This window comes from Pieris brassicae, chromosome 2, assembly GCF_905147105.1.
Source record: "Pieris brassicae chromosome 2, ilPieBrab1.1, whole genome shotgun sequence".
Lineage (NCBI taxonomy): Eukaryota > Metazoa > Arthropoda > Insecta > Lepidoptera > Pieridae > Pieris > Pieris brassicae.
In genome coordinates this window covers 553,934-578,693 of record NC_059666.1, presented here as the reverse complement: position 1 = coordinate 578,693, position 24,760 = coordinate 553,934, and the positions used below count along the sequence as shown (strand labels likewise).

Sequence of the window (24,760 nt, the reverse complement as noted above, 5' to 3'; positions counted from 1 at the left end):
CCTCTTACAGTTTTCTCTCTTTTCTGTCAATTTTGTCGTTGTAATGTCAATTATTCCACTATAAAAGTCATAATTTAGACAACTAAGTATGATTGAAAATTGCCTTAGAACTTTATATTATAAAATTATTATGAAAATTTTATTAATTATTATGTTTTCTGAAGTTATGGGCAGGATGCTTTTGCGCACTCGTAGGTACAAGGGGAGCCATCTTTCTTCGTTACATCCATCCACGCTTTCGGCTGCAGAAAAATTATCATAAACTATGACTGCCGTAGATAAGTCTAAATCCAATTAATTTATAGTAGGTAGGTACCATGACGTACCAAAGTAATTCACACTTCCTTAAATTTTATTTTACTGCTAAATAAAATCTATTTTTGTAACAAGAATCATCTATCATAATAGTTTGCACTTAGCTGAAAAGAAAATGAACATAGCTAAAAGTATAATATGTTAATTAATGGCCATAGTCAACATATCTTGAAGCTAAATTATGATTGACGTGATCACCCAATACGTCCCCTTTCCCACAAGTATAGCACTTTCTCATCAAATTGCTCATTCACACTTGGCAGCGTCCAGTCAGCGCCACTTGAACGTTTATTGCAAAGAAATCAAAACTCCCCTAAGAAGTCAACTGTCAATAGGAATTTGAATTTGGAACACCTAAGAGTCTATCGTCTATGGACAGCGTGCTGGGCGCGCACTGTGTGACACCATTCGTGACCACGCGATCGCAGCGTGAGGGTTGGCGCCACGCTGGCTGTCCCGCCCTTTCGCTCATTATAAGACTTTGATATTATACGGTGAAATGATCATTCTAGATTTATGGGAAGTGAGCAGAGTGACGGTCGGCGTAATTTGATGGGAATTCGCGATTTCAACTCAAGCGCATCAGGTGTTACAATCCGTGAGAAGTTGGCGCGACGTTGACTTTATAATAATCAAAGTTATATAGGATCTTTGAAAACGCAAATAATACTTATTTTTATGAATACAATTGACATTGTATAAATGGGGAATCGGGCAGGAGGCTCATCTGATGTTAATTGATACCGCTCCCCATAGACACTCTCAGTCCCAGAGGGCTCGCGAGTGTGTTGCCGGCCTTTTAAGTATTGGTACGCTCTTTTCTTAAAGAAGTTTAAGTAGAATTGGTTGGAAATACTTCAGTGGGTCCACAAAGTGGTAAAAACTATCTTTAAAGCATTCAGTTGTGGAACGACGGACGTCGAGGTGAATTGGAGAGAATTTCGTAAACTCAGACTTATTTAAATTTATGAAAGCAATATTTAATAAAACCCTACAAAAAATACCATTATTTTGTTAAATTACAGTTCTAGAGATGCTACTCCCTCCCTACTACAGCCAGTTAAGGATAAGGAGGGACCTATCTAATATCATAAATTATATTTTTTTAAAGGTATAATATATGTCAAATAATTACCCGGCGTGGTAAGCGGTCGCAATTGCTGGTGGTGCCGCAAGCGCGTACAAATTTACTCAGTTTTTTTTTGAATGGAATCTCGCTGTTGGCCTTAAGGGCCTTTACAGCTTTACAGCTCGGGCTGTTTTGGCGAGCGTAGCTCAGCCAGAATGGCGTTTTATCCCGCGGCTAGCGCAAGGGCGTCTCCTGTGAGACTCGAACCTCGGCTTGGGTCGTCGCGGGGTGGTCAATCGCCTGAAGGGCAGGACGGAAGCTCACTATAGTGAGCGAAGTGCGAAGTAAAGGTCCTCGCCTTCCCCGTTGAAGGCGGTTTTTTACCCTAATCTGTGAATTTCTATTTTTATTATTGGCCGCGCGGGCGGCATTTAATTTATTGTTTGCTACAGTAATTGGATCGTCCGGATCCGTTAGAATGTGTCGGGGCCTCCTACGAGCCCTTTTAGTCGGGAAGGGGTTGTTAAAGGGGTTTAATAGTTGATGCGTAATAGCATCAACTATTAAGTTGATGCTATTCCAATCCGCTGGTGCGTAATAACGCACCAGCGGATTGGGATAGTGTTTAGCCTTGTCAAAGTGGCGTGTGGACGCCAACTTCATCCATTGGGCTATGGTAGGGAGCTCCAGGTCGTGGTGGAGATCGACGTTTCTCACATAGAAGGGCGCACCGGTCGCGATTCTCATGAATCGCGACTGAAGCACATGTAGCCGGTGAATATAGGAGGGGGCACAATGCGCAAAGACTACGCTAGCGTATGTCATGCACGGTCGGATGCAAATTTACTCAGGGCACCATTTACACGTGTCTTGCGCACCCTGAATATTATGTATGACAGATTTATTTAGTACTTAGCTAAATTCACAAGAATTGCATAATTTTATATTAAGTTGTTTTCTTGTAGATGTAAGAATTAAGTTACTGTGAGAACAGAAAGCAAATAAATGAATGTTCCCGTTCCAACGCTCCAACGTTTCTCGTTTCGACTAAGTGTCGATGTTGTAACAAATTGTCAAAGCATTAAAAAAAACTATTAATTTTATCAGCCTCAAAACTATTTTTAATTCACATTACCAACATGTTGCCGTCAAATTTCCAATATGGCGTACCAAGCGCGTCTCAAGTGGTGTTTGTTCGCGATCAATAGTTTTATAATTTCTTTTTTTTTACCACAATCGAAGGCTCGAAATTGTGTAGATGAAAGGAAATTAGGGACCCTGCTGGCTGGATGCCACTTGAGAGCTGAATGAACCTAACGGCGACGTTTTTGTCCAGGTACAACTATGCAACGATCATGGCAACTGATTTCATTTTAAACGGTTATAATTCATGCTTAATTGACTTAAATACAGAGAGTATTCAAAGTTCGTCTAACTAAGAATTGAAAATGAATCAAAATCCAATAACTGTTACAATAACAGGCAAAAGTTAAAAAAAAAAACTTTATTTCTGAAATGGAATTCGCTCACAACAATATCAAAGTATGTAAATACTTAGTAATTGACATTAATATTTCAATTTCTTTATTAATTTTGCTTTTAAGAGTACAATTAAAGCGATATGTTTGTAATGGGAGCTGCGGTTGGCAAAGTTACTTTAGAAAATAAATGCTTCTAAATTTTCATTTACTGCTATTTCTCGAATCATGAGCATACTGCGAACAAGAACTGTCAAAGTATTTATACACAACAAATAAACATTTGTTTATACTACATTTTTCTAACAATGTTGCCAAATTTCTCTTTATTACACTTGAGGAATCAAAAATAAAAGAAATTACTTAAAGTAAATCATATTTAATCTGTACCTAATATAACGTTTAATTTGTGTCTTTTAAATGTCAGTCAATCTTCAATCTCAATTCTTTTGGAAATATATAGTATAATAAACAATTACAAAAGAAGTCTACATAAATATAATTGTATCTCTTTGATACAGGAATATTAAAATAATAATAATCGTAATTATATCTACATATGGGAATCGTCAATTATTCGATGCCTGTATAATGTATGTATAGCATAATTATATATACGACGTCCAAGATGTAATTATTAAAAAGTCAGAAAAGTCGTAACAAAATTACAATTTTTTAAATTTTCCTTTAAACAAATATATTAATATGAAACGTCAATTTGATATTTGCAATATATGAAATTCATTTCCATCAAATACATATATAGATATCTGAATAGAAACACAAAATAAATTTGCCTCAAGTCGTTGAAAATAATGAAAAATACCATATTTAAATGAGAATCTACGACACGTAGAAATAACGTTTGGTTTAAGATTATGGACGTTAGTACTCGGTGATTAACAGATTCAAATGATTTTTTTTTTCAATAACAATTTCAATCAGTTTTTTTTTAATTCTTTAAAATCAACATTTCAAGCGTATGATATTCTTGATAATTTATTATTTAAAAATTCATCCATATTTTCTAGTATTTTTGTCGTGCTTGAGGAAACTTTTTATTTCACGTTCAAGAGAGTAAAAAAAAATCAGAGATCTTAAAATTAATTTATTCTCAAAAAGCTCAACGCCAACTAGAATTTCCTTGATACCGATTGGGTCCGTGAGGTCTCCAACCTCCCTGATTCTGGTTTCCACCTCTTTGATTCTGGTTTTTCGAGGAATACCCCTGGTTACTGTTAATAAACCTCGGGTTTTGATGGCTTGAGTAACCTTGGTTGTTGCCGTACCGATTTTGACTATTGGACCTGTCTTGGTGACCAAATCTTTCTTGATTACCAAACCTCTCTTGATTGCCGAACCTCCCTTGATTGGCCGACCTCTCTTGATTGCCGAACCTCCCTTGATTGCCCGACCTCTCTTGATTACCGAACCTATCTTGATTACCGGACTTCTCTTGATTACCGAACCTCTCTTGGTTGCCGGACCTGTCTTGGTTACCCCTATTAGATTGGTAACCAGATCGACCATATCCTTGGTTGTTAAACTCCTGGTGTGGTACATAACCTCCGCGACGTGGTCCAAACGATTGCGAGCGATCTGAAACAATAATGAAGATCACACATCAAGTCTCAGCATGATCCACTTTTGCGATACACGATTTTCAAGACCATTTATCTAAGAATAAAATGGTGTACGTAAAGGGCCCTGAATAGTGCCACATTTATTCTTGACTTACGACAAAACCAGAAACAATTTTATTTTCTCATAAATCCTGCCGTTTCCTAATCAGTCTGAGCTGTACTAAGCAAACTACATCCTTAAAAAACTACAGCCGCTAGTGTTTAGAGGCTTATAAAGCCGATTCGTTCTATTTAGCCAAAAGATTTCCCATTGAGCCTGCGTCGCACAATACTGACTACTCGACGGCTTAAAACCGCTTGCAAATCGCGAGCCGCGTGTGAAAGCCCGGAGTGTTTAATCGCTCGCTTTGTGCTGCCTCGTGCGAGGATATAACGCTGGAAGATCATACTTTTTGTGTTCTTTTGTATACCAGCTATTTAGAATTGTTACACATTAATTCGTGCGCGTTGCGTAACTAGATAGCCACATCATTAAAACAGACACATTTCAAGTTTCATCAAAATCGGGAATCATTGTATGTATGATTCCGGATGGGATGGTTACTTCAGTTGAGGTTTTTGAAGTTGGTTTAATTTTTTTACTATTTCATACGATACGATTACTATGGGTTTATTTGACGAACGACATTTTAGTTATCTAAATATTAATCTCAATTCTTCTAGAAGCTTGGAATATTTAGTTTTGAACTGTTTCTGATTATGAGAATATTATTTCATTTGTAATTTAAGCGTATTTAAATTAAATTAAATTAAATAATTCGGTATACTTAGTCATGTTTTATGACTATGCTTTTGAGTTAGCGCGAACTGATTGCCGTTTGTCAGAATCCAATACTTTATTGACAGTTGGGAGTAACAAATGTCGTCTCTAAATTTCACCCTAAGTCACTATCATGAGTCGAGCTACTTCGAAATGTCAAACTTTATGGAGAAAAATAGTGTTGAGGTAGCATTTTGAGACAAAACAGGTTAAAAGCATGTAAATAATTTTATATTAAAAGATTGAATTTTATACTTACGGCACAACTAAATTGCGTGATTATTAGAAGGATGTGGGAATAATAAAAACTATTATAAACGTAACATCTAGTACCAGTGTAGCAACGATGCCTTAAAGGTAAGCGGTAAAAGGATTCGACGAACAATCGTCTCGATACACGAGTGTCGAGTGATTAGTACTCCCTCAAAGATTTTTATTCTACCCCTTACTTCGTCTGTGTATAAAAAAGATTTATACATTGTGTTAAATATGTGTATAAAAACGATTTTTTTTATATTTTTACTAGGCATTTCTATTTGTATACGGTCAATGTTTTTGTATACTAGAGCGTGCTCCTATAAAAGAGAAAAATCAATATGGCCGACATGACTCACTACAGCCTGACGTATGTCCAGCTACTATATTCCACTTTCTCCTAGTAATTGCTACTGCAACTAAGTGCTAGAAGTGTCTATAAAACGACTATCAAATACGCTTTTTATAATCTTAGAGGAACCAGTTGCCAGAGGTACCTAATCTCGGTGGTCTCGGTGTCGGTCTCACTTTTACGTAATTATTCACATTCACAGTGTCTATTTTGTTACTTTAGTGTGGTAATATTTTCTGCCCAAGAAGTCTGGTGACCAGTTACCATAGGACTTCTATAGTTCGACTATATGCATCAGCCTCTAACAAAGATGGTCAATACCAGGCTCACGTAAAATTTATTTACATTTAATATTCAAACATTTCCATCTCTCGCAAGACACACAATCGTTCATTAAAACCTGCGGTACACACCTAGCGAGAGCGGCTTCATAATTACGAGCCGAGTGCGTAACGAGTTGTCGCCATTAGCTGACATTGTTCTCTTGTAAAATGTATTTCATTTGACACCATCCAAACCTCGCTAACATTTAATGTTACTTACATTATATGCCGTACACAATATCGAATTTTACTTACGTACTTTAAAATTTTGTCTTTATTAGAGTTCTTCCCATTCGAATTCTTTCCGAATATAACAGGCAGTGAGCTGACCAATTTTAGAACTGGCGTTGTTGAATGCGTATACTAACACGCATTGTTAAACCAAAAAATTACTAGTAAAAACTAAACCTGGAAGTGATTCCATGATGTAATGGATCTTTATCATGTATTATAGAATCGATAGATCGTAAGATATAGTATATATGCATTATATATGATGTGGTGTTTAATAAATCAATAAATACATTTTGCAAAATCTTGAAAAAAAATTTGTCAGGCCAATTGAGTCAATCGCGTTGTAATTTTTAGAAGTATCCACCAGATAGTATGGTCTTATACGCTTAATGCAGGGTTCAATTCCCAGTAAAATAATGATTACGAACAGAATACAGAAAATAATAAGGTTACGAAAAATAAAATGCCTTAGCTGCGGAAAGATAGCAATAAAATGGTTTAAGGTCAATTTTTAATTGAAGCATACTTAGGTATAATGATTCGGTGAAAAACAGGCCTCTAATGACCACAGATCCTTAATTATTCGCTGCCAAAATCATCTAACTACCAAAAAAAACCACTTGCCAAACGTTATGGCACTATCGGGCATAGCAATATAATAGTGAAGCTTCATTGTGCCAAATGGCTTACAAACCTTTGGCACGGTTCTTCAATTAGTTTGTAATTTTATCTACATATATCATAAAATGTGAAGCAAGAAAGTATTAAACTGGTGTCCAAGGTACAATAAACGCAACAGATGAAGACCATTTAGAAGGTGGATAGAGCAGATTAAGGAAACAGCAGGTGTTATATGGCAGAGTGGTACAGTGCAGACAGAAATGGCGGGATTTGGAGACGGACTTTGCCAAAATATAAATGTTATGATAGAAATGTGTTTGAAAAATTATTCTTACAAATATTTAAGCTAAAATTGCTACAGGAAACACCATAAGACTGGTAGAAACTGGTATATACTGGTACAAAGTATCGGACATACTCCTTACTTCAATGAAAAATTTAAAGAATTCCGATCAAAAACCAATTACTCTACAACATTTCACATATTTATCTAGTTAATAAATCTGAAAGCTGACCAACAAATAAACAAAGTCATAGTTAAAGCTTCAAGCCCATTAGCACTATGCCCCATTCCCCACTCCTAGCAAGAGGTCGTATAATTTTGGCACGAACGCATTGCTCTTATTTGCGAGGCTTTCATTCCGTGAATGTGTCGTGTCGGCCTCCATTAGCCGGCTATTATGAGCGCAGACATTTTTTTATTCCAATAGGAGCGAAAATGACTGCAAAATTTGCACTTTAACCACGCATAAAGGCTTTTGCGTTATATATATATAATTTAGGTGTTACAAATCAAATGTATATTATATACACACATTTTAATAAAATTCTGTTCGACATTTATAACATAAGGTGATGATTTGACGATGCCTTTAAATAGAGATTTATACCATAAGTTTTAACAACTATTCTAAATTGCGTAACTAATATAATCTCTTATTATCACGACATTATGATCAATCTGAATGTAGCAATTTCTTTGCAAATAAACGACTTATTATTATGATTGTTCAATACTTGAAACACACGTTAACTCACAAGATTATCCATATCGATCTTAATATACTTAATTTGGGTAGTTATTAGCATTACAATGATCAAATCCGCCATTGATTTTACTCCTAGGCGATTTTCAAGATATATTGTCAAAAGCGCGTAGCTGTCATGAAAAATGAAACTGTACAAGGTCGTTGTACACACAGAGCAATCAGTGGCTATCAAGGATTCGGCGCCCTCTCGGCCTCTCGGCGGATTTCTTAGCGGAAAAATAAAAACTCAAACGAGACACGGCACTCGACGGGCAAGGGAGGGAGGGGTTTTGCTATAATTAGAGACGCGCGTGCTCAAGGGCCGAGACGCCAGCGGGATGCAGCGTTACTACGCCTTGTTATAACGTTCATAAGTCACCTGTTCGCAGATTGATTAAACATAGCTTTAAACTGCAAATCCATCTATATATCTGAACCTTGCCTATGTAAATTATTTTAAGGTGTGTGTTTAACACTTGCCAGTGTTGTGATGTTTGTTTTCACAACACATTCACAGTAGCGATATTGTGTATAATATATGTTTAATATTATATACTTTATTCTCAACATTATCGAATTGGTATAGCTCAGACAGTAACATACATTTTAATTAAGAAATTTAAACACATTTATTGTAAATTATTGGGTAACCTATTTCATGGTGATTCGATAATATTCTCTTTACAGGATTAGTTGAAACAATCATTTGTAAATGTCCATAAGCATAATGAAATAACTCTTTTTTTATACATTATATATTTTGAAGTGTTAGCCTAGTGGCATCAGCTTGCAACTCTCACCCATAAAGCCTTAGGTTCGATCCCCGGCTGCGCACGAACAGACTTTTACTCGAACGGTTAAAGTAAAACATCGCGAGGTTTTTCTTAGACCCAAACAGTCAACGGCATGTGTCAGACACAGCTGACCTACTTGCCTACTATATTCACAAAAATCATGATACAGAGAAATCCGAGACCCTGACCTAAAAGGTTGTAGCGTCATTGATTTATGTTTAATTTTATTATTTTTATAGAACCACAGGCTCCATTACTAAACTCAAGTATTATAAAATATACAAAGGAATACATAGCCTCCAGTTTATATAACATAACCATATTAAAACCACGTGCGAAAACTAGCAATAGACACGCACTCAAACCCAGAGGGCACGAGGGCTTGAAACGAGCCAGGTTCTTCGTTTTTCACTTTATATATATGTCCTTGTAAAGTGAACATAACACGCTCATGACATATGTAAGCCTCGAACATATAGATGGTAGTCCTTTTGAAATGTTAACAGTATTTAAGTAATCTTATGTTAATAACTATAAAACAATTTCATTCCCTGTTTCCGTAAATTTTGCGTTAAGTAATGGACATCAAATGTTTGAATTAATTAATCAATCTCACATTAAACAAAACCTACGGCTGATTATAATGATTTTAATAAATTACATCTTTTTAGTCTTATTCTAAATCAACGCTATTTGTGTTCACGAAATTAAAGAAACTGTTTACCATCAGAATGTAATAAATTTCATTAAAAGGCAACTATTAATTTATGTGATGGCCTAGTGGCTTCAGCGTGCGACTCACGTACCTGAGGTCGTAGGTTCGATCCCCGGCTGTGCACCAATGGACTTTCGATGTGCACATTTAAAATTCGTTCGAACAGTGAAGGTAACATGGTGAGTAAACCGGCTTGCCTTAGACCCAAAAGTCGACGGCGTGCGTCAGGCATAGAAGGCTGATCTACATGCCTATTGGATTGACAAATGATCATAAAACAGATACAGAAAACTGAAGCCTAGGCCTAACAAGGTTATAGCGCCACTGATTTACTATACTGACTGGAAGAAACCATAAACAATCAATGTAAATTCGCCCAAATTGGTATAAGTCAAGAGTCAAACCATCATTTTTAACAGCTACGACTTATATGTCAAATTCCAAATTCAAATAAGCGTATTCAATTAAGGCCCCGTAGTTTGGGGTATTAATTAGGGCACGTGCCGCCCCCGTGGGGGTATGGGACTATACGGCTTTCGACCGTAAGTACAGGGCATAGAGCCTTCGTCAGGGCTAAAAGGAGATTAATTGGGAGTTAACTCGAGAGGTTCGTATATGCTGGTACATTTATTATTGTCTGCGAACTGTTGACGGGAAATGTAAACGCCTTGTTTATAATCTATGCTTGCTCTAGTCTATACTTAGGATATTAGAATCTTTACGTGTGATTTTATAAATTTACATTCTATATGAATCTAAAATATTTATATATATGTGGTAATATTTTTCAAATTGTTGTAGAACTTTTATTATACATTCTCGTATTTTTTTTAAATACTTTTTATTTTTATACGGCTAAGTTTTGATGTAAGAAGAGTTTCATAGCCATTCAATTATTTGAATTGCGGCTCTAGTGGCTGTCTTATTAAATAAATTAACTTTCTATCCATAAAAGCTAAAAAAATATAATTCCTCGCCAACACTTTTAAAACATCTTCCGGTTAAAGCCATCTTGATCAGATTAAAAAAAAAGTAAATAAAATACGCATTAACACACCTACAGCCACCTGGATAAAGGTAAAAAAAATCGATAAAAAAATCTCGACACTGTAGTGTAATCCCCTTCAAACGAATAATAGGAAGCACTTGAGCCGATCGACCCGTTATTTAAAAAGTCCCATTGTGTTGGCAACCCTCGATAATTATTATTTTCGTAGTTGGCGACACTGCAACGCACAATGGAGCCCCGCGCGTTTCCTGTTTACCTTTGCGCGCTATTTCACGTCAATGTCAGGCCAATTTAAATTTACTTTGCAGCTTTCAAATGTCACTTAATAATCGCTCGGACATTAGAGCGTTTGTCAATGATGCGTCGACTTGTGCAAAACCCTTTTTTTGTCAAATGCCTTTATGTATGCCGATCCATTTACATTATTCCTATAATTACTGGATACATCCAATGAAGGTATGACAAATGACGATAGAAAAGGTTTTTTAATGTTATACAAAAAACATTAATACATATAAAGAGCCAACGGTTATGGAAACTTTTAAACGCAAAAGAGTGACGTTTACATCGTTGCAAACATTTCTCTTTATTATTGTAGCTCTCATGAGTTCAACAAATTATCAAACCTGTTATAAAAACATTGTGCGTCAATCTCTATGTCACTGTTTGGTTAAGGTAAGGTGTTCGATAAATATGCAGCACTACTATCGAAAAACGATACAAGAAAATAGTAACATTGGACTATATATTTTTTTTATAACAGCGTCTTACAAGTGTAATTCATTAAAAACCTTTGAAAACTATAATTAGTGGCAACACAGGCGACACAAACAATTCCATCTTTGCTCACCACTCATACAGTATGGCTGTATAAAATTGCCTCTTAAACATCGTTAAATTATTAAAACGCACCAGTTTCTTATGTCTTTTGTTAGTCTAACTGGTGTGCTCAATTCAACAATAGAGAACGCCAATTAGAGCCGAAGCATTGTCTATGATCGGATCTTTGTTCGCGCCACTCGAAACTGCCTGCCATTTTAATTAGGGGCCATTGTTTTAAACGCCATAGACACGCTTGTCTTTGGATTTTTATATTGCAATTGTTTTTTGATTATGTTGAAGTTGGTACGTATTGGCTAGTGCGACTAATTAATTATCTGTGTTACTGATTGGCTAAAAGTATATTTTATTTTCTGTGCAATGAATCAAAAAGTATTTTGACAGATGTAATATTTCTGATAAATAATGTTATGAAACTTTCGTGTCGTTTATAGTAAGTAAAGGTGACAAAATATTCTATAGTATAGTAACAGTATAGTTAAGATTAAGGTGACCGACGCGATTTTATCTCTTTAAAAGATACCAAGAATCTCAGCCGAGTGGACTCTCTCAACACAGCCTTCGATGTTACTGTGTAGGAGAATAGAACCAGTTCCGCTGACAATACTCATGTGTAATGGCGTAAATCATAATAAATAACAAATCGTTTATATGCAAAATGTATGTATGTAATGTACCCCTTGTACATTCAGATTGATTATTTAATAAAAAATACGCGTTTTTTTTAAATTAATAATCAATCTAATTATCATTATAAGAACAGATAAGTTATTTATAATTGTTGTCAAAACTAATGCTCTAAAGACTCTCAAAAATTTAATCACCTTCGCCTTGAAAGTATTATACGGCAGTGATCTAATCTTCAAAGGAGGTGATTGAATAGTTTGATAGCCATGGCGTAACATTTTTTTTAAATACATCGTGGTGCAACATTGCACCCACAGCCATGTTGGGTCCCACAGTACAGGCAAGATGCTTTTTACAGTCATAAACTAGCTTCTAGGATATATTCTGAGCTTACAGCTTACAAGAGAGATACATTTTTAAGAGATTATAAAAACTTTATTCACATCTACCGTTGCAGGAAACATGTCAATAATATAGTCCTTATTCACAGAGCTTTGACTGTCGAATGTGAAAACAAGGTTAGTTTTAAAAATATTTTTGTATAGCAATCAAAATTAGGTCTGTTTATGAAAAAGAAATCCCGTGCACACGGCGAAGGGAGGACATAATTGGGACACGCGACTGGCACAATTTATTTGCGATTAATGCGTTATTAATATGCACCGAACACTTTTATCGATTTAAACAAGCATTTTTCATCAAACCCACTTCTTTGTCACCGACATCCAAAATGGAGGTCGATGTACGATGATATTTACGAGCGCACGTGTGTTATATTTCGTACCTTTGTCTACAAATTTCTTCAACTAAAAGTCAAGTTGAGATGTTTTCTTTTAATTAAATAAATTTTGTTACGAATTCACAGATTGGTACATACATACAGGTACGTTATACAGAGTTGACGTTAAATGAAGAGAGGAAAAACTTATAGACAATCCATGACTCCTACTAATTAGTCAAGGTCAACAACAGTCTATACGTGCAATACCAATTTGTAAACAATAAACGAATTTCTTAGAAAGTTCATATGCATGATGCTGACAGTCGAGTCTATTGCGGGCTACGATAATAAAGCCAAAATAGTAAAAGTAATAGTAGACATTCTGCCTGACCCACGAAATATTTGTTTAAATTCGTCATTTTTCAGTCTATTCAAATAAAATTGTAAAAAATCAAGAATTACCGCCCCCGTATGTCCAAAATGTTGCAGCCTGTCCTGAGTGAAAATAATATGTAATTTTTAAGCTAACAAGGCCTAATCTATATTGAGACTTATTATCTTCATAGGATTATGACAAGCCACAAGTAGTCCATACCTCCCAAACTCCGATACCTAAGTTGTTTTTTATTATTACATATAGGGATGCATCGATACGCCTTTTTGCCGATACGATTTCGATACCCATACCAACGCTTATGAATTAAAATTAAAATATATCAAGTTTGGTTAGTGTTTTTTAATTTTTATTTAAATATATAAACAGTCACTAACTTTGAGTAAGATCAAAATTAAGAGTTATAATTAAAAATTACTGTATATAATTAAAATTAAGATTGATAATATTTTGTTCTGTATTTTATATAAATTGACATTGGAAAAATACTAACCGCGATAGCAGTTAATACCCAACTAAAGTATTTAGCGAATAGAAATAAGCCGGGACAAAGCGGGTGAGAGAGACAACAAACTGAATAAAACACGGTGATTCCCCGGGCATAGATAGTCCGTGCCACGTTTGCAACGAACTAGATCAAACAAAACGCGCGTTTACATTACTTTTTTAAAGCTCAAATACAGACACCGATATACCTACCCTAGTCCTACGACTTATACCTAAGTTTTACAAAACTTTTTTTTTTTTAAATATTATATAAAATATGTTGAGTGTCATGACAGTGGAAAAGCGAAAGAGGTATATCAGGACTGTAACAAGTGGAGATCTGTGGTCTCCGCCTATCCCTTTAGGATAAGGCTTGAATATATAAATAAATAATCTTAATTCTATCGCGTTAGTTGCATGTAAAGACAACAAACAACTATTATTATTCATAATATTAGGGCTCCACCCAGAATTATAGCAACGTCTTGAGGACTGTTATTACGAAAAGAATACTCACTATGCTGTGGAGGAGGTACTGAGGAGTAGGTGTTATCTCTGGGCAGATGATGTCCCAGCATCCTATGTCCAGCCATCTCCAGATTGGCCACTGTGTGTGACCTAACCATACCTGCGTAAAATTACCAAAATCAGATTGATTGACGCGCCAGGTATTCCCTTTCTTCCTGTATGGAATAGAAAAGTGAATTATCTTGGCTCAAGAAAGGCAAGAGCTACCCACTAAAGAGAGAATGATTAAAAATTGTGACAAACCAGAAAAAGAAGAAGTGTTAGAAGTACTCAAATAAACTATTTTATCATGAATCTTTGTAAACAGCTGTTACTAAATAAGATTATTATAATAATACAAATACAACACAAAACATAAAGATACGTTTGACATAGCACTTTTGAATCTACATTTTTCTTAGTTCTCTATTAGAGTAGAATTTTATCAGTAAAAATATAAAATCAACGGCAAATATGTCGTGTTATATATATATATATATAAGGTGTTCTGTAAATGTTTATTATTGTATTATTATATTAACACCTTGTTGTATTACATATTTGATACTCAAACATTCAGACAACATAAATTAAGGAGACAACGGCCTTATCTAACAAGCGAACAGGCAACCCTGGTAAGGAAAGAAAACAAGCAATAGTACAAAAAGTGCGTAAATAAAAATATAAAAACCAAAAGTCATGAATTAGGATTCTCGAGGATTTTATTATTACATGGGTTACGATTAAAAATATTGAAATTATATTTTTAAGAGGCATTTATACAGATGACTTTTAAACGTTAAACATGCTTGGGATGTTTGTCTTTTTAATATAAGGAATGAATGAAGAATGCTAGTTATTATTATAACATCGACTTAAATTAGTGAAAGCAGTGTTGCCTTGGGGCTGGAGCGTGCGACCCTGAAGATGTGCCAACATTCGCTTGTACGGTAAAGGAAAACATAGTGAGGAAACCGGAATGCTTTAAACCTTAAAGTGGACGTGTATCAGGCGCAGAAGGCTGACCTCTTTGGCCAGAAAAATCATGACCGCAAAACATATACAGAAATCTGAAGCTAAACCGTGGGCGCCGATGGGTTTGTTCTGTACATGTATTGGAAATGCTCACCAATTTGCGGTCTCCAATTGCGATTCTCCTGCTGCGAGAGATCCCCTGGTTTGAGTACCCTTGGGGGTTCCGTGGCACCCCGGAGACGGCGAGCAGGAAAGATGAACTCCTCCGGGTAATCTGGGTCTTGGTATCGGACGCATAACACCCGGTTATCCAGGACAGGGGAAAGGCCCACCACGGGAGACGATAGTTGTCTGGATAAATTATCTTTTTTATTGTATTTAATTTAATTTGACGGCCAAAAATTGCTTAATGCCATGAATGGCGTTATAGTTCTTACATACAATAAATAGTTTTAAAAAAACTCTAGGAAAAAAATCGCCTTTCAAGTAACAATCTCGTCTTGCGAAATGTCAGAAAGAACAAATGGTTTGATAGCTCCTGATACCAGAATTATGTTCTAGAACAGGCCTTAATTTAGTTTCTTGTTCGTTCTACGCCCTTGATTTGAGGACTGGTAGTAAATGTCAGTATGTAAATAATTCTAGATTTTTTTTATCGCAAATGTACCTTGTTTTACCAATATGTTGAAAATTTTACTGCACGGCGGTAGTGGTTAAATAAAAACTAAAACTGCCAAGTTGTAAACTCACAAATATGTACTTAAGTTTCAATCGACAACTATTACAAGCGATTTTGGCCATGGCCGATTTTTAGCAAACATTCACTTACCCGCCAATAATGACATCATCAGCACTCAGCAGTACATCACCACGCACACCCTCACTTCTATAAGGATAGCGCTGATCGCTCTCTATAAGCTTTTTCAACTCCGCCCCAGCCGCCTGGTACAAACCCAGCAAAAACTCATAGCTTTGGTTCCCCGTCGATACGTATAGGCGGTCGTGACCTCGAATGTTCCTTTTAACTGTACGGAAATAAAAGAAAAATGATTTTTACAAACTCCTTCAAAGCTTTTTTATATAGAACAAACGGCAAATGGGCCGGAGGCTCACTTGGTGTTAAGTGATACCGCCGCCCTTGGACACTCAACGTCAGAGGGCTTACAAATACTCACTTTCAGCCTGCGACAGATCCTCGTAATAGGGCTCCAGAGCCTTGAAGAGTCTCGCCTCGTCCACGAACGGCAGTAAGGCTACTCCTTGCCACGCGAACTTCTTCCCGTTTAAGTCTATTTTGAAATCGATCGGGTAGAAGTCTATTATAGGTGACGACTGTCAGAAATAAAGTTTAGACATAAATAAAAATTGATAAATAGACAATGCTCTTCACTGAGACATCAAACGATCTAGCTTAAGACTAATAAATAATAAAGTCTAACCTAATTTACCTAAAAGGATATTTAACATAACACCAATAACACTACTAACAGTCCCTATTGAGACTCTATTCACTAATCACTGATTAGCATTTAAGACAATTGAATGATTTTGTCTTCTCAATAGGCCTGTGGTGTCAAAAAGTTGAATAGCCTCGAAATTACCATGATGATGGAGAATAATAAAGAATATAAGGGTACAACTTCTTTAGGAGGAAAAGGAAATCAGACCGGAAGGAGTTTAATGAAAGAGATTGGGCTAAATGAAAGATTTGTCCTTGACGCATGTTTATCATTAGAGACGCTGTTTATTTAATGCCCCCAAATCAAGCCGATTTTAACACACAGGCTTCACGTACACACACAAATTCACACCCATCACGCCTTTTTTCTCTACCATAGGCCGTTTTGATATATAATGATTTTCTATTATAGTTAAGTAAGCTGTAAGGTTTTTACTAAATAAACAATTATTGATCCTATCGTTTCTCTCCGGATCATGCCCAACTTAATCAGGTAGTGACTTAATTTTTTAATACAACAGGGAGCAAAGATTTGGAGGCTGATCTGATGTTAAGTAATACCGCTGCCCATAGATACTCACATTGCCAGGTGGATCGCATGTGGAACCAGCTGCCCTGAAGTATTTTCAAACCAATTCGCCTTAGGGTACTTCAAGAAACGCGTAATTCTTAAAGGGCCTGCAACGCATTCGCGAGGCATTCACTGTCAATAAGTGGCGGTATCACTTAACATCAGGTGAGGCTCCTGCCCGTTTGCCCCCTGTTCTATATAAAATAATATACACTGCTAAGTAGAAGTGTGGTATGAGATTCAGAGATAGTCAGAGATCCTCTTCTAATGATAGAGATTTTTCTATACGTACCGGATCGCTCATGAGCTTGGCCCACGGCTGAGGCACGTGTTGTGAACTGGCAGCTGGGAACACGCCCATTAGCTGCTCTAGGGGCCGGAACTGAAATTACCTCTTTAGTTATTTCACGATATACAAACATACAAAAATTAAATAGTTATATGCAGAAATTTTGTTAATTTAACAAGATATCTCAAGGTTAATTTCAATTAATAAACCAAATGGTTTTGTCCCAGATCTAGTTTAATAAATCAAAACTACCTTAAAGATTAATTATACAATTTGTTTAAAAAATAAATCAGTGGCGATGATTGGTGCGAAAGCCGGGGTTCGAACCTGCCACTTCAGGGATACATATATTTGCTACGAATACATATATTTTTCTTTACGTATAATCTAACAAACAATGTAATAAAAATTAATATATAAACTTACAGGCTTCGTTCCCTTCTCGAATTTGGTGCTAAGTCCGCTAATATTAACAAAGTCCGAAGCGAAAGGGGCATAATGGTACGGAAAATACCACTTCCACGAAGCGCAGCCCTGGTAGTAGTAGCGAAGCACCCAACAGAGGCCGCGGACGTATTGAAGCGCTACGCGGTACCTGAATATAGCAAATTTCAAAGGAATGGTACAATCTATTACGTAAAACAAAAAAATAATACTAAAATTTTGTACATATCTTTATCGCTTTTAAATAGTTATATATCTGTGGTCATATATCAGACAGTGATAAGTACATAGTTTGCGAAAGAAAACAGATTCTTCCCAAGATTGGTACGCGAAGCCATTGAAATAAAAAAAAACACCCAAATTTCAATAGACAAGACGGCCTAAAATTATCAAACAATAATCCAATAATATCCAAACTAAAACCACAAGACAAACAATCCCCCAAGTCATTTCTGCAAAAACCCTTCATCTTTTAGTCGATACCAACTCTGGGGAAATAAATACAGATAACACACATTTCTCTACAGCTGTGATACTTTTGACATTCAACACCTTTTGTTTTCAGTCACCGTGACCAGGCACGCTGTAAATGGTTATAAGTTTATAATAATAATACATAGCTTCTTCAATCCGTTTAAAAAAATGTTTTCTTTCAATGTTAAGTACATTTCAGCTCAGTATGACTTATCATATTCTGACCTACGGCCACAGATAACACACACAGACTAGTACCAGCCAAGGCTGTACAGTTTGCTCACTCAGGCTTTTTTCGTTTTATAAGCGCAACGATACGTTGTTACGCCCCGAGAGTATAAACAGAGTTTCCAGCTTTCTCTCTTCATTTACATTAAATATCAGTAATTTCACATTGAATCAATAAGAATTTCCCCTTATCATTCAAAACTCCCCACGTACTCAGGATTTCTCTTTGTGTTACTAACAACTTATGCGACTTAGAATAGAAATTTCTAGGCGAGTTCGATTGTACTCATAAAACCTAAAAAAAAAATCAGACGACACACCTCTCTATTTAGAAAACTATAAAAGCCTCACTCCATTAATAAATAAACCAATGATTTATTATAATAACTTTACGGAAGGAAACAAAAAAAACATTTGTAAAATGCACCTTAACAGAAGACAATAAGGTCGGCAATTGATCAACCTAAAGTGAGTATATATTGAGGCACCCTTAAGAATATAAAATGAAATAATGATGCTGAAAAGAATTTAGATTTTTTGCCTGTATGGATAAAACCTAGATTAATAAATAGATTTAAAAGACATTTCCATACCTAAACTCCAAGTTATTCTTGTCCACCTCAAACTTGCTCTCATAGTATCTCTCCTTGAAGCCTTCTTCCCAGAGCCGAACTTCATCGTGTTTGTCATCGTCATTATCGAGACCGGCCTGGGTGGCGCTGCGCTTCCGCGACCTGCCCGACTCTTCCTCTTCTCTCTATAAAAACGGCTTTTAAAGTTCTTCTCTTCTTCACAATATATTGAAACTCTTGTGATGATTAAACTCGCAAACAAGTCTTTATAATGAAAGATATCTTAGTTTTTATTATTCTCTAAATATTTTATCTTCGTAAGTAACCACCATCAGTAACAAAAATGACGGTAATATTTTAACGTATTCATGAATTGAAATGAGATCTAATTCTATAGATATATCTTCTATATTATGTGACACACATATAAATGTATGTGTAATAGTTTGTTTGTCCACTCACATTGGCAACGGCTTGCATTCCAGCTCGACGGATCTCAGCGGCTTCTTGTCGCGCATTTTGTACCGTTTTGGGGCCACCCCCTAGAGCCTGTTATTATAAAAGATTAACCTTGAATCTTGCAGTAAAAATGTTTCTTTAGTTAGTAAGAGAAAATTAAGTCATACAATTGAATACACTCAAAGTAAATAATAGACTAGATTAAGATTATTCAGTCTGGATTTCTGAATAGAACGTTTTCTACATACCGTAGGTGCAAATTGCGTGTCCTCAAGCAATTGAAAGTTAATTTTCTGTTGTTTTTTGGCCTTTTCGCGGGCTTTGAAGCTAACTTCATTTTGATGCCGGCGTTTGAAGATCTCGTCTTCGACACGTCCCAGCTCGTCCATTATAACTTGAACTCTGTCTAGGTTCACATCACCCGAGTCTGTTATCCAGCCCTACAAAGTAAACAACTTCAAATTAAAACAATATTTAGTTCTATTTGTACAGATAAAATATGCCTGATAATGTTTTTTAAAACGTTTGTATATAAAGATATTACAATTTCCTTAGCTTACAAAAATCTGCAAATATCCACAAACTACCCTCATTTGAACTACCCTACCTTAGTTTTGTAAACGCACTTCTTATACAAGTTGACGAGTCGATCTACCGCCCCTTCTCGTATCTCAAGGCTGGGTAAATGCGGTAAAAAGTCGTTTCCCACGAAGAAACACATAAAAACCCAGTCATCTAAAGCTCGCTCAAAGTCATATGGAAAAGGCAAGTTTGGCATTTGTAATTCCTGAAAAAGAAATTTTATGTAAATAAAAATTTCCAGAAGAATGAACATTTAGAAAAAAATTGTCAATGGAAAGAATGCGATACATGCTCTGTGTCCACTCAACCCTCTATTGACTATGGCCATCTGTCAATGACACACAGATAATAGCAACAGCTTGTCATGTAACAAGAGTATACAGTATTTACAATTTACATTCAAATGGTTTTTTCATGTTTGTATATTGCAATAATTTTTTTTTAAAATTACCTTTTCTAAATATTCTCTAAGAACATTCAGCCTCACAAATATAAAGCTGTCTTGATTTCCAAATGCTGGGTCAGACCTCACTAACGCGGCATCGGGACTACTGCCAGTGCATTCTTTCATTTCATGGCCTGGAAATTTTATTGGTATCATGAGTAGGTTTCTCAAAACCCTTTTTTATAACCAAATTAGAAGTGTGATCTCTAACCAATTTGCAAAGCAATCAATTAAAAACTCAATTTTCTTTTGCATTGTATAGAATCTCTGTATACCTTGCATTATATAAACTTCTCAGCCGATTATTACTATTGTAACCGAGTCTTTGTAAGCTAAACCATTGTTGAAAAGAGTGTCCATGGAGTTTCTTGCCGGTTCTTCTCCATGAGACCCACTTTTTGGAGCCGTGCAACTAGACGTTTCATAAGAGCCTGCAAAGGCCTATGTGAAATAAAAAACTTTTGATTTTTGATTTTGATTGCCAAAGATAAAATTCACAAAATGCAGATAATTTCATAACAAAAAAATCTTAGTATTGTAATTAAATATAAGTGAAAAAAGACCATAAAACATCAGACACACAGATATATTTCATTGAAATTTTATGTATTGTAAATTTTAACTAGACATGATGAAACACAAAATTCAACTTATTGAATAGTACTCACCAAGTTGTCCACATACATCACAAGGCCTAGGTTTATTGGGTTTAAACTCTTCCCTTATGATGGTAAAATTAGGTTCATGTGTTGCCAGTCCCAACATAATGAGATCAGCATCAGCGCCACATAACACATGCTGTGTGTTTGGATCATGGTCTGGTTGAGCTGTGAAAATATTATTAGAAAATTGCTAAGCACTACAGTATAAATAATTGTTGCGTACAGTTAAGTAATAAATAAAAAAAACTGGTGTATATAATAGGATTTTTGTGATACATATTTCAAAACAGTCAGGAAAAAGGCTACCAAAAAATACAACCTTTTTATGCCTGGGCCTCAGATTTCTATATCTGTTCATTGTTCATAAACATTTTCCAATCAATAAGCCCAGCCTCCTATGCCTGACACAAGCTGTCGACTTTTTGGGTCTAAGCGGTTTCTTCAAGATTCTCCTTCACAGTTTGAGTGAATGCTAAATGCACACTTAAAACGAATGTCCATTGGTGCACAGCTAGGAATCGAACCTACAACCTCAGGAATGAGAGTCCCATGCTGAAACCAATGGACCAAGCCTGCTCTGAAAAGGCCTATACCCTAGGGCCCTATTAGTTCAAAATTTGGAATTACTGAAGTAATATGCAGCAGTACTACTTAAGAATGTAACCTATGTAAAAAAATAGATATTCTTTGATTGTAGATATTGATACCTTCTATGATACTGTACAACATTTTGTTTGTTTTATATTTAAAGGCTTAGATTATTGCATTTAAAATAGGGAACTCTTTTTTTGTTGAAAATGTTATATTGCCTATGTCAGTCAATGAAGATGCAGTTTTCTAATGGTGAAAGACTTTTTGCAACAAAAACATTACAATCATACATACAAAAACACAAATGTTTCCTCTTTATAATATTAGTATAGATTTATGTATTACCTCGCTGCCTACGAATGTAGTCCATAATTTTGTGTTCCCCTTCACCTGGGACATTAGCATCCGATAAAATAACTTTGATCCCTTTCCATCCTGGGTCACTGTTTAACCTGTGTTAAATTAAGTCTTTCACATTACTGTGCTATCATGTACATAGATAATAGTTTAAAAACATGTGCTTTACCTTATATATTTATTTTATCAGAAAAGGGCCCTATCAGACTTTTGACTTTGTCAAAACTCTTAAATTATATCTATGGATCTACCCACATTTGATTTGTAGCTGTAGCTGTCATTGCTTAGTTCTTAATGTATTAACTAATTTAATTATTATTATAAATAAAATACTACCTGTCATGAATATAATAATGTAAACATTTGCTGAGTCTGTCCATGAATGGGGTCCCTGGTGTGATACAATTTGAGTCAAAATGGGCCTCTTTGGGCCTTTCAGGAGGTAGATATGCACCCTTAACTTCCAGCTCCGAGCGAATGCGTGCCACTTCTTCAATTTTTTCTTGAGTTTCCTTTGAGGCTCTGAACCGACGGGATCTTTGCTGGTTCATTTTAGCCCTTGGTGCCTTAAAAAATGTAATATATTTTTAATGTATATCTGGACTTTGAACCACTGGGATATTAATAATTAAATGTATACAATTTGCCTTGGCCCACAGCAATATCTACAATTAACTTGATTAGTTATAACATGTATAGCTTTTAAATTATAGTCCAATTTAGTTATTCTTTATTATCTGTGGCTATTGTATGTTATTTTCTTACAAAAAGAGCATTAAAGTAAAGGTACTATACTATAATGTCCAAATTAAGTACAGTGTAAACTCTATATAAGAGATCTCAACAAAGGGACTGTGCATTTTATGGCATTAAAGAGTTGTCGTTAAATGGAGAGAAGAAAAATCTTAATTAGAAAAAGAAATAATTTATTTTTATTAGACTATGTTTAGTAGTTATGCAAAAATCTTTGTATTTAAGTTTCTTTAATTTTTTTTGAAGATTTCCCCTCGCCCTCAGCTTGGAGAAGTTTTTCTTTGTTTTTCCATATTGTGGACAGGAGGAGCAACTAAATCCAAAGCGTTTGCCAACCTCACTTATCTTTTTTCCTCTTTCTATTGCACATATCAGTAACACTTTTTCAACACTGAAGTGCTTTCTTTTATTAGCCATGTTTACAGTATAAAAGTTTGTATGCATGATACCAACAGTCAAGTTCTTGTAGTTTAGGATAATAAAGTGAGAAAAGAATGTACACAGCTGCAAAGTTTTTACTAATTTTAGCAACATAAGAAGTATTTTATTATTCAATTGCTGTTGTTATTGAGAGTGGGTGTAATGCTTTGTAGAGTGTATCATTGTATGGAAGACAAGCTAAACCAACCAAAGCCAACTGATAATACATTAGGGAGCGACTGACTGACTTTAGGGAGTTTGTCATTAAATCAAGGGAAGTTACATGCGGTTTACTCTGTATGTAAAAATAAGCTATAAATAATATAAATGCAATAATGCCCAATTATACAAAGTGTGACTGAGAAAAAAAAACAATTTATTATAAATTCAAATCATCAACAATTTGTGAATTAATGATATAAAAAATTACAACTTACAACACCATCAATAGCCATGTACAAAACCTTCCTAGGTCGTACAATACGAAAAAGGCGGTCAATACATTCAAAAATTGCTACCATCATCTCATCTTCATCTTTAGGGGGAGGCTTATCTTCAGGATGGGTACAAGGATGAATAATACCATTCATATCCAAGTAAAGATTGTCAAACTCCAAACCATTAGGGTTTGGAAGTGATGAGTCCACATACACTAACTGGCCATCTACATCGACTGGCTATAAATAAAAGATTAGATTAATATCAGAAGCAATAATTTACTCAGATATACTAATGTGTAAAAGTACAAAGTACACACATAGTAAAAGTGAAGTATTTTATGCAGTAAAACAGTTACATCATAACCATTAAGCTCATTTACAGTTATCAAACAATTATTCAATCAATTCAAACACAGAAATAAGTTTAATAGTCATAAAATACAATTTATATGAATCAAACAGATAGCACTTTACGTTAATGTTAGCATTACCTTGATAGACGAATCTAGAGATCATTTATTATAATATTTTAAGCATTTAGGCTTTAACTTTACATGTTTAAGGTCTTTTAATAATAGAGCAGGTACAGTTCAGATAAAAGCATCATTCGCATCGATGCAATTGTAGTAAATACAAGTTATATTATGTTTATAGGTTATATTCCTTACCCTCTGTTCAATACATTCGACAATAACACTGGGATATTTGCGGCTAAGCCATCGAAAGAATGCTGGAACTCCCATTCTGTATATTTGGTATCACTAGAATAATTTGAAAATCTGGTAAATAATCTTGAGTTGAATTGTCACGTATTCAACACAAACAAATCGACGCAGGTGCCATGGTTAGTAACTAATTACTAGTTAGT

General features: G+C 35.3%; 1 protein-coding gene across 1 annotated transcript; it reads right to left on the bottom strand.

The window, feature by feature from the left end:
* Positions 1-3,955: 3,955 nt before the first annotated feature.
* On the bottom strand, positions 3,956-24,752 carry LOC123720176 (5'-3' exoribonuclease 2 homolog). Its single transcript, XM_045676703.1, has 17 exons — positions 24,561-24,752; positions 23,890-24,129; positions 22,616-22,845; positions 22,268-22,374; positions 21,338-21,496; positions 20,676-20,803; positions 20,250-20,429; positions 19,891-20,082; positions 19,646-19,732; positions 19,205-19,368; positions 17,892-18,060; positions 17,469-17,558; positions 16,322-16,478; positions 15,976-16,171; positions 15,301-15,497; positions 14,182-14,292; positions 3,956-4,461 (listed from the first exon to the last, which is right to left on the bottom strand). The coding sequence occupies exons 1-17, from the start codon at positions 24,633-24,635 to the stop codon at positions 3,986-3,988; spliced, it is 2,958 nt and encodes a 985-aa protein (XP_045532659.1). The 5' UTR covers positions 24,636-24,752; the 3' UTR covers positions 3,956-3,985.
* Positions 24,753-24,760: the final 8 nt, after the last annotated feature.

What these genes read in the sequence shown, in the direction of transcription:
- LOC123720176 (XM_045676703.1), bottom strand. Translation starts at nt 24,635, where the DNA reads ATGGGAGTTCCAGCATTCTTTCGATGGCTTAGCCGCAAATATCCCAGT. An exon ending in TCGAGAAGGGAACGAAGCCT is followed by an intron (nt 17,559 to 17,891) that starts GTAAGTTTATAT and finishes AGGTAATTTCAG; the next exon opens with TTCCGGCCCCTAGAGCAGCT. An exon ending in GATGATGTCATTATTGGCGG is followed by an intron (nt 15,498 to 15,975) that starts GTAAGTGAATGT and finishes TAATTTATCCAG; the next exon opens with ACAACTATCGTCTCCCGTGG.